This window comes from Dendronephthya gigantea, unplaced genomic scaffold (assembly GCF_004324835.1).
Source record: "Dendronephthya gigantea isolate DGI-Jeju-01 unplaced genomic scaffold, DenGig_1.0 000540F, whole genome shotgun sequence".
NCBI classification, from domain to species: domain Eukaryota; kingdom Metazoa; phylum Cnidaria; class Anthozoa; order Malacalcyonacea; family Nephtheidae; genus Dendronephthya; species Dendronephthya gigantea.
Window position 1 is genome coordinate 10,376 of NW_021163550.1, and position 11,284 is coordinate 21,659.

Genomic DNA, 11,284 nt, shown 5'->3' on the forward strand with positions numbered 1-11,284 from the left:
ACTACAATAACTATGATGTCACTGATCTCGCTTTTTTCCCGCTCCAGAAATGCAAGATGGCGGCCACATGATTGTGTAAAAGCAGCTAAATCCCGAAACTTTACAGTTGACGCCATCTTGAATTTGGCCGCGGAGAGGCGTGGATACTAGTAAGGGTTAGGGTTAGGGTTAGGGTTAGGAAGTAAACTTACTAGTATCCATGCCTCTCCGCGGCCAAATTCAAGATGGCGTCAACTGTAAAGTTTCGGGATTTAGCTGCTAGTTGATTGTGTTGACAACCAAAATTGATGTTTACTGCGCAAGTTTCTGGTTCAATTATAGTAATGAAAACCCAAATTAAGAACTTGAACAGCAGAATAACTAAACGAAGAAAAACAAAGAGGACAATTTTGAAGTCACAAGACCGGCTTTTTGTATCGAAATTGACGATTTTCGTGTACAATTAACTAAATTTGTATTAACATGCATGCCATACGTCAAGGTAGGAACCTGGCGTTTCTTTACACTGAAAGACATATTGAGGTCCATTTATTCCGTTCAAAAATTTCCATAAAACGTTTAAAATCAAGCAAAAGGATTTGAAAGCTACTGTTATAAACCAAAATGATTTAAAAACTGCTATAAAGCTGAATATGTGTCATATTTGAAGCCCGAACTGAATAAAGGCACAAGTATGTGATTAACAGGTTATCACATGATTGGCTCGGTTATATAAGTTTTATCGCCCTCAGGACAATTTGTGACATTGTCCCTCGGGCGATTAAACTGATATCACCTCAGGCTCACCCATCATGTGACAACCTATATACATATCACGCTCAATCTCCTACAAGGTTCAATGTATTACCATTCGTAATAACGAATATCTTAGCAGTTCGTGTAATGTTTAACATAGGGCAATACTCTTGAATTAAATATCCTTCTGTTTTGATATCCTTTGTTCCCAAAGAACTTGACAGGATGCAAGAACGTAACATCTCTGGAGAATTTAGGCCAAACGTATTTTACATTGGAGAAATCCTGGAACCCGAATATTTCAGGCAAATAAAGGCCATTTGCATTCTCCCAACACTTCCAATCGTTCAGCATACTTAAAATGGTCGGAAATGCTATTTCTAGAAACACTTTATTTTCGAAAAATATCCTTGAAAGTGCCTCGAATTCTCGACGTAATCTCCCAGGAACGTACGCGAAGTCCGACCAAGTTCGAAAACACATGGTTCTATTTTTACCATTACGATAATGAGTGCGTAGTAACCGAGGTACATCGATGTTTAAAGATTCATTTCTTGCATCGTTCAATTTTTGGAATACTTTCTCGCAATTTTTCAAACCATTTTCTTTCCTCCACCACATCCAATCATTCCTAACTGGTCTTTGACTTACTTCGTGGGCAGCACTTTGATCGATCTCTGCTCCTTTCCAAATCTTATCCTTGTCTAGTTTTGCAAAATTCCACCAGTTCACAATCATATCATCATTTACAAACATGTAGCCCCTGTAACCCGGGTGGATGCGCATAGCTTTTCCCAGGCATTCGAAGCTATAGTAGCCACGCGGTCCAAAATCAACAGCTAAAACCTCGAATTTGGTGCTGGCTTTGGGTCCGCAAACAACAATGTGGGGAAAGGCTTCTTTATACTGAGATTGGATAAAAGGTAGGGTGTCGTAGAACGCATAGTGATACACTACAACCAACAGAACATCCTGGAAGTAATTCTTCAGACATTTACCGTCGTTCGTGTCTGCATAGTTTCTGTATCCCCCTGAAAAGCGAACGATATTTAGTATTAATATTTGCATATGTTACACAACGTAGTCGCCCCCCTTTTTAAACAAAAGCTGTTCAAATCTAGCTAGACTACCCCCTCCTGGTTTAAATGTGATAATGAATAAACAGTTGGGCTATGTGTGATCCGACCCGATGATGCATACTGTCGCAACGTTTGATTGTGTTTAGTCAAACGCATGATAAGATATAATAAAAATAAATAAAAGAATAAAAATATATGATAAAGAATGAAATAAAAAATAAGATAAAAATAGAATAAAGTCAATGTCAATAAATAGGAATATATCTTCAAAACAACTTGGAGAATGTAGTTATTCCTAACTAAAACCACGCATATGAGTAAACATAATTTTCGACCACTTTCAATCATTAGGTATTTCTCCTATATATAGGTATATTAGGCTGATAAAAATCTAAGTGTTAATTTTTTTGTCTAAAAATCTGTCATCTTAGGTTAACCATCTAGCGTGTTCTTGACAAAATGTTGAAAGAACTAAGGAACGATAGGCTGAGCACTTAAGCTCAAAGCTCTTGTGTCAATCATTTGGATGTTTATTTCGAGCAGTCGAGCATTTTAAGCATCACGTTACAAAAGGCTTAATTCGATAAAATTATTAGTGAATTCAGTTTACAGGTTTCAGTTTAAGCTATTGTTCAGTGTTCACATAGTAACTGTTTGTAGATTTTCCAACAATAAAGCCCCGTTTACACTACACTCAAATTATTGGCATGGTACGGCTAAAATGCGTACCTGCGTTTCGGACTTTGTATTGGTTGTCTGAGGACGAATAAAATTGGGTGCGCGTACCCATTTTAGCTGTGCGTCACGATGCTGTGTGCACGTCACGATGCTTAAGTTGATGATAAATTTTAGTTGTGAACATTAAAGTGTTTTACACCATACCCTTGCCCTTGGCACTTCGCTTCTATACGTTTCTATAATCTCATTACTGACATTAGCTGTATATTTCAAAAGAAATGTTGCCACCATCTGAGGCACCGCGGACCACAGTAATTACTCCGGCGTCAGCGACGGAGTTGAAAATTCGCCCTGGTGTTGTTTGTTGTTTTTTTTGTTGTTTTTTTATTTTTTCGTCGTCGCAAGTCTGAATGGCGCGAAACATTGTAGTATTTAAAATGTGTATGTAACCGTATTTATCTACGTCCCAGTCTTATCTCCTAAGAGTTGTGGTGCACAGCTTTGGCTAATTTTCCGATGCGCGATTCGATTTCGCTCGCATGATACGGCAATTCCTCCAAGAGCAACAAATAAACCGTTCTTTTCACGCTTTTCGACTAAGTTTAGATTGAATTGGGGTAAGAATATATTTAATACATGTAGATTTTGGTCCTATTTTAATAATATCGCTGCTATTTGCCGTTTAACAAGATGATGTGGTCGTGTATGGGCGCGTTGAACGTCGTAGTTTGCACAGGATTGAAGATTTAATATAACTATATAAGCGCGAATTCCAAAGGCAAAGTGTAAGACAAAGCGAATATATCATGCGGTTTATTTACATTTTTGAACAATTGAACTTCTATACTTTTTAAAGTACAATGTCCTTTTGAATTTCGCGATCGAACATTTAGGTTCGCAAGGCATCTAAATGCGAATATGAACTGTATTGTTTATGTTCAGAAGCTCTATATTGAAGACTGGCACGTGCGCCGGAGTTAACGCCAGAACAGGCGTCTTGTTACGCTTAAATTGTTCTCGTTTACACAAGTTGCGTCTTAAAAGTCGCGATCCCGCAGCTTGTTTTAATCAAACTATTAATTGGGGTTCGTCTTAATTACAGACAGACCGTGGCTTAATTCACTCTGGGACAAAATAGTCGTATATAAATGAGGCTCTTGTTCCCGACTTCTTTAGGTCTGATTCACATTAGCTCCTTAGGCCTGGTTCTCATGTCACCAACGGTTGGTATGGTGGCCATTGTCGGTGATCACCGATAAATTAAGTGCTTGTTATTCTGAATAACTTTTCTTGTCACCGCCATTGCATGTAATGCATCATCGGCTGTCAGTGACATATGAGAAGCAGGCTTATTAAAGAATCGGGAATCCACTGTATTATTTTCCGATAGACAAAAGATTTTGCGCAACAGTGACCTCAGAGGCTCACACTAAGGGAATCCAAGATTCTTACGACAAGTCTAAACCAGGCTTTAAGCCGCGACTTATTCGGGCCGCGACTAATACTTTCGCAGGGATAAATAGTCTTAATATGTCATGATATTAAATATAGCACATGAACAGAAAGATCACGACCCTGAAACGAGTACTTACAGTAAGATATTAATTAAAAATTTTGAAGGAAATCATATGTCATATATATAGCACATATGTTGTTACATAGCCTGACGTATCTGAAATTTCCAAACGCAATTAGTCATATTTCGTATACTGTATGTTACGATGGATGTTATACTCGATTGATTCGCCGTTCGCGCCGGATAACGACTCTCGAACGAGTATAGTTACAGCGTGTTGTCTCGTGCTTCAGTATAACTTCCCGTGCAATTTTTTACGTATTAATATGAAGTTATATACTGTGTTTTAGGCCAAGGTAATGTACTACTCATTTGTTTGAAAGTTTTCAAGCAAACCTTCAAAGTTTTCTCTATATTTCACGCGATTTTGAAAAGAAACGTGTTAATGCATGGTCGCATAATACGTTGCAACCACCTACTGTCTAAAATATTACTACGTGATATCGTACACTTATATAACCGCGATTTTCTTTAGTCTTACCAATGATCATTGTAAAACACCTGTAACAACTATAGCCAGACTATCATTACTGTAGTAGTTTGTCAAATTTACGATATGTAAAAAGAAAGCATTAAACACAATAAACATTCACAAATCCCAGGCAATATATATAACTGATTATGTCAAGTATTAACTTGCGTAACCCAATATATAGTTGTTATTGAGTTCTAACTTGCTTGAGTAATTCGTCAAAACGTTCGTCAAGATAAAGATATCCTGACTTCTTGTGATTAATTGCAATTGCTCACAAACAAGTTGATTCGATGAATCTCGAATCAAAATTGCGTCGTATAGGGCTACAGCAATTAACCAAAGTTTTATCTCCATCATTATAATCTCCATGGAACGTATGATGTCTGTCTCAGCGTGAAAATGTGCATTGAAGCTTATTTTGTTACTTTAATTTTACCGCGTGTATCAATTGACATCTACTTCAACTTACTCATGCGCATACAAAGAACTAGAGGCAGAAAATTGTGTATACATACCCGGCGAGTGGAAGTAACTTCTTTCATATATCCTGACGTACGAAATAACCGTAAAGGTAGCGACAGTCACAAGAAAACACAGTATGTGACACAATCTTTGCGTCAACATCTCCTCGCATCATAACAACACAAACAAACTGGGTACTTCTACTGTAAACGTATTCAGTTATATGTGTCGAATGACAGTTCGCTGAATTAAATGTTTTCTATCGCTTCTGATAGCACTACGTGCGGTCACATCAATTGATACACTGATCAGTGCACGCATTTACCATGTTGTTTTTGTTGCCTTTTCCTCCGTAAAACCGTGTAATCAGCGACTCTCACTCAAATATAGTTTTTTCAACATAAGAGCACCAGATATCCCCGTCTAAAATGGTAACAGCATTGTTCAATTTAGTTGCTTTCTGCGATTAGTAATTTCTTGGCAGAGTGACAGAAACCACACAGCATGTAAAGCAGGCCAGAACTTGGGTTTTGGTCGAGGGTAGAAAGTCGAGGGTCGAGAGTAAGGTCAAGGATAAAGTCGAGGGTAAAACCGAGGGTCGATTTTTATCGCATTTTCGATCGGCAATGTCGAGAGTCAATGGTAGAAATTCACAATTCACCCTATTAATATGTTATGCTATAATATTTTCTTCTATGCAATATACAAAGCGATACGGCGCAAGCTAAATAAATTACATGTATAAGTATACGTATATACAATTTATGAATTGAATCAGGCGGGAATCCTTTTCATAAAATTAATCTTTGGCATTATATTTTGCGAGTCAGACTTCCAAAACGGCTTAAACTTATTAATTAATTCTCTTGCATGAACATCTTGCCATCATGCGGTCTCACTTCTTTGCCATCTTGCAGTCTCGCAGTTCGTCTTATGTTCTTTTAGACGTATTGAGAGAAAAATATTACCCTCGACTTCACCCTCGACATTGCCGATCGAAAAATACGATAAAAATCGACCCTCGACTTTACCTTCGACCTCAGTCTCGACTCTCGACCTACCTTCGCGACCCTCGACCAAAACCCAAAACTCACACAATATCGGTCGGTGATAAACACTTAGTTAAGTTATACCCGCTACATAGCAGCACTGCAGCAATCAAGCAGACGCGCTCTACAGGCAATCGATATGTGCCTAAGATATTTAAATTAAAGCTACAACTTCATATACATGATATAAAAACCGAACGATTTCGCTTATATTTAAAATAATTCTTAAGCTATGGTTTATGGTTACGATAACAGTAGGGTGCTAGCTTGTGATGCTTGCAAGCATGTAATTACCATCGACGCTTTCGGCTTTTTGCCATGTAATTAGCTAATTTTCCCAGTGCCAAAATATCTTCTTTATATATATATGTGGAATAACAACAGCCTAAAATAGACAAAACAGTTCTCGACGTTTCGACCTGAGGGCCTTCGTCAGGAGAGTTAGTATTAGTTCATACTATAACTCTCCTGACGAAGGCCCTCAGGTCGAAACTGAGGGTAAAGTCGAGGGCCTTCGTCAGGAGAGTTAGTATTAGTTCATACTATAACTCTCTTCTTGACGAAGGCCCTCAGGTCGAAACGTCGAGAATTTTTTTGTATATATATATATATATATATATGTATATATGTATATATATATATATATATATATAATATAATATATTATATATATACAATTAAGTAAAGTATCCAAGAAGAAAGAGTGCTCGATATCAAATTTTAATAGAGCGATTGAAATAAAATCAATGAAATATTACAAAATTTTGAATATATTGTTCGCTACACTCTGTGTTTCACGTTTCTTCTGAAACGATCATCAGGCGAATGATTACTCTACAGCAGTTAAAGTTTGTGTGATGACGTCAAAAACGTCATCACACAAACTTTAACTGCTGTAGAGTAATCATTCGCCTGATGATCGTTTCAGAAGAAACGTGAAACACAGAGTGTAGCGAACAATATATTCAAAATTTTGTAATATTTCATTGATTTTATTATATATATATATATATATATATTATATATAATATATATATATATATATATATATATATATATATATATATATATATATATATATATGTATGTATATATATATACGTGAACTCTCATTCTATTAACGAATTTTTTTCACATTCCGAAAGGTGAAAAAATGAGCAAATAAAAGGAGAATTTCGCTTCTGAATAAACTACCCGCATACGCATATTATAAGTAGTAATAAATCACATGAGGAGAACATTCCAAGCAAATCGGCGGCGATGTCAAATTTGTATCGATAGAGATGGTGGTCAAGTTGAAGGCATCGGCGTATAATCTCTTATTAAAAAGTGCATGTATATAAATGTAAATAATTGTATTAATCATGTTGTAAAAACAGTACAAGCTGTGGCATGTTCGTGATTAATTGTTTTTTTTTCTTTATTTATGTTGTTTTTTTCTTTATTATGCACTGCTTTAATTAGGCTCAAACGTGGAAATATGGGATTGTGACTAACATATTTTATCAGCCTCGTATATCTGTGCTCATTTTTTAATACAAGATATATCCACAAGCTAGTGAATATAGGGTTGCTCTCATTGCAGATATTAAAAAAAACATGACTATTATTTCAAAAACGCGCGTTGGAACAAATGTCCAAATATATAAGGCCCCTACATTCTATGAATATCATGTATATATAAGTATACCTGGTCACTGAGAAATATCGTGGGAGATACTGGAGATATATAATAATTTTAACGTGTGAATTCGGTCATTCTTGCCCAATGGTGGCTTGCAATATAAAAAATTAAACCGGTGTAGAAAATATGCCTTGTATGCATGCATGGTTGACCAAAAACTTGCTTGATCTACCTCTTGTTTGGATATACCTCTGTTCTTTAATAATGTTTTTAAATATATAGGCAATCATGAAGCCGCGTATTTAATATTTTAAATGTGCACCATATTTTTTTGAGTTTCCAGTGTGATTGTATTTGTATAATTGCAAAATATTTCGGCTCCCTGTGTATAAACCAGCTTTTTTATGCATATATAGAAAAGTCGAGATACATTCGTAACTTACCTGAGCTATCCTTGTGAACGGTATAAGCCGTGCTCGAGATTGATTGTTATACATTTTGAACTGTCAGTTGCATAACGTGATGACGGTTGTGCAAATAATCTGTTAGATAATCTAACATGGTATTCTAAGGGCAATAACAAGGTTATTATTCTTGCTTACGATCGAAAGACCTTTTGTTGCCTTTTTGTAATAATTTCTTCAAGTATTAATTGATCTATTGAAAAGATTGTGATTATCCATGAGATCGGAACCTCAAACATTCGCAAATTGATCAATTCATCTAATTGTCGTTTAATTACTGTACTAGCCCTGAGGCTAAGGCCATACGCTTGAATAGCTTAACATATACTATATATTCAGTTGCATTGATATTGACGATTTTTGGTAAGCAATATACTCCTATATCTGTTCTATCTATATGGTATTGAGCACTCTCTAGTATTTCGTAAACCAAACGACATTTATATACAGATACATTTCATTTATATCAATGTATACGTATGTATCCGTAAGCAAAGTGATTCCTGTCAAAGCTCTTTAAAACTAAAGAGGACAAGTTTTAAAGACCGTATTACATAGCGCGCATAAGAAGACCTTTTCGGTAATTACGTCACAACATTTTAACATCACAAAGTTTTAAATTTGGAACCACCTTAAATTAAATTCCATGGATTTCAAATTTCACTCTCACCGAGTCACGTGCAAAGATGGAAAACATCCTTCTTCAACACATGCATGAAATATTTTTTTTGTTTTGACAAATAAATGTGGTAATAAGCTATAACACGAGAACGAGGCTTAGGGGCTTAGACCGCGAGCCTTGTTCCCGCGTTATGGTTTATTCCCATACTTATTACTGTCAAAACGAAAAATTTTTTCAAGTTCGGGTTATAGAAGGATGTTTTGCATCTTTGCACATAGCTTGTGAGAGTAAAACTTGAAATCCATCCCATTTAAGGTGGTTAATTCTAAATTTAAAACGATTTAATGTTGTGATATAATTACCATTTAAAAAATATTCGCTTTTATAATGGTCTTCCGCGGCTGATTTACTTCTTGTTTTTGTGTGAATTATTTATTTTTTTGACTTATAATTAGTCCATATAATAAACAGAAACATTTCAGTATTTTCTAGTGCAAAAACAGTATATATTGTTTTTGCCACTCGAACATAAAATCCAAATGTACTTGCAACCGTGCAATATCCAATATTTATTATATGGCACGCGGTCTCGTGACTAAAATGGCGTGTGCTGATTGGTTCTTTGCCGGTCTGGAATCCCCCAGTATTAGACCGTTGCCGTAGTAACGGTCCAACTCTCATATTTTTGAACAAAAACAAGCTTGCACTTTCATTTTTGACACGAAAAATATCGACGAAGAATGGACGAAAAAGGACATTATTTGGTACATGTGAATATATATATATAATATATATTAATATATATATATTATTATATATATATATATATATATATATATATATATATATATATATACAGCATGCTAAAACCTAAGAATGCGTAAGTCTAGCAAGGTTTTACCTAACTTTGACAGCCCAGTAGACAAAACTATATCAGTCAGTTAATTTGCGTGACCAATGTCTTATATACCGTTGTGAGTCATTTCCTGGTATTGTGAATGGACATAATTTTATTCAAATGTAACCATGTGGCTTGGCGTATGCGATTTTTCAACTGCTATATCATGCATCACTCAATAATAATGCATATATATCATATATGGCCGACTATAACTTCGCTTATCGCAATCGCCATGCTTCTTTGTGATACCGTATTAACTGTGTTAGACTGTTAGTTCCATGTAGAATGTGAAGGCTTATGTAAGGCATTTGCAATATTGCCGCAGAATTCGATTGCATCACGACACATGATTTGGTATAGAAATGAAAAGTCGGGTCGCTGGTCAGTACGGGTAGTCATTATGTACGTGTGCATGCATGTGCCCTATACTTATCTACAAAACCTCTGTCACGTTTCAAATACCAGATACGCAGTGACATACTGTTATTACAATCAAATTTCGTCGAATTTTATACACACTACCGTGAACTGTTATGACAACTGTTGTAAGAAAAACTCAGTAGGGCTTTCAATGTCTGTAGTTGGGGAAAATCTGCACTTAGGACATCTGGCTTAGCCTTTACATGTAAAATACACAAACTACTTTTTTATGCTCTTCGCATAGTCTGAGAGGTGTAGTCTGTCATTCTGAGTAATAAAGTATTAAAGTATATATTGATAACTTAGGCTACGGCCTACGGGCTAAGCATTCGTTACAGAACATAATATTCTTCGCAGTTGTAGCTAATTTCATCACCAACGTGGTATATAAAACGTATAGTTGTTTCCGCATTCGTCGTCGATTTCTCATCGCCGCTGAGCAATCGAATTTTCCCTTTCGCACTTAACGCCAGTGTGAGATTAACGAACGAATCCGTAATCGGAAAAGGAATAAACACTTTATCACTAGCCCGGGTTTCATGCACGAGTTAATTTGAAAATTACATTTACAAACAACAATCCTTAATCCTACCTTAGGCTTCGACGTTGATAAAAGACAGCAACAAATTGGATCTTTTCCCCAAGTTTTCTGTCTGTTCTATTCAAACGGACTGTCACTGTAAACAAACGCACAATACTCACACTGAGTCTTATTTGGTTTACAAATTCAGTGAGAAAATTCAACATGACAGGTGACGTATTTGCATATCTAAACAGTTTAAACAGGAAGGCAGCTTCTCCATATATATTGCCAAAGTATTCAGTTACTTGCTGACAACAGCAAATACTCTCAATACTGGACGAATATTCGCCCTTGCCAACGCTGGCAAAATAATCCATCCATAATATTTCTGACTTAATCAGCAGTAAAACGTCATGTGAGGTCGTGACAACTCAGTGCATGTAGGTCGGAAATTTCGGGCCCTTGAAAACATAGACTTTATTACCGGTCTATAAATTATAGCGCAACGTGAGTCCAATAGACTTAGCTTGACAAAAGGCAATATGTCAGATATGTTCTTAACAACAAAGATAAACATGATCTTATTCGCATCGACATATTGGTACGATGGTTCTTCATTGTCAGCCCTATGCATGCCTCCTACGCGAGAATGGTGTAACACAATAAGTTTGTTCAG

At 36.1% G+C, this 11,284-nt stretch overlaps 1 protein-coding gene across 2 annotated transcripts; it reads right to left on the reverse strand.

The window, feature by feature from the left end:
- Window positions 1-418: 418 nt before the first annotated feature.
- LOC114543756 lies at window positions 419-11,043 on the reverse strand. 2 transcript variants are annotated; one of them, XM_028562608.1, is made up of 3 exons: window positions 10,678-11,043; window positions 5,059-5,428; window positions 419-1,766 (listed from the first exon to the last, which is right to left on the reverse strand). In XM_028562608.1, the coding sequence occupies exons 2-3, from the start codon at window positions 5,165-5,167 to the stop codon at window positions 868-870; spliced, it is 1,008 nt and encodes a 335-aa protein (XP_028418409.1). In that variant the 5' UTR covers window positions 5,168-5,428; window positions 10,678-11,043; the 3' UTR covers window positions 419-867. The 2 variants fall into 2 exon arrangements, with proteins under 2 accessions (XP_028418409.1, XP_028418410.1); XM_028562609.1 differs by lacking the exon at window positions 10,678-11,043 and adding an exon at window positions 6,349-6,378.
- Window positions 11,044-11,284: the final 241 nt, after the last annotated feature.

Bases quoted from the DNA above. Each gene is read 5' to 3' on its own strand.
- LOC114543756 (XM_028562608.1), bottom strand. From the start codon at position 5,167: ATGTTGACGCAAAGATTGTGTCACATACTGTGTTTTCTTGTGACTGTC. The intron at 1,767-5,058 runs GTATGTATACAC...TTCGCTTTTCAG, and splicing joins AAGTTACTTCCACTCGCCGG to GGGGATACAGAAACTATGCA.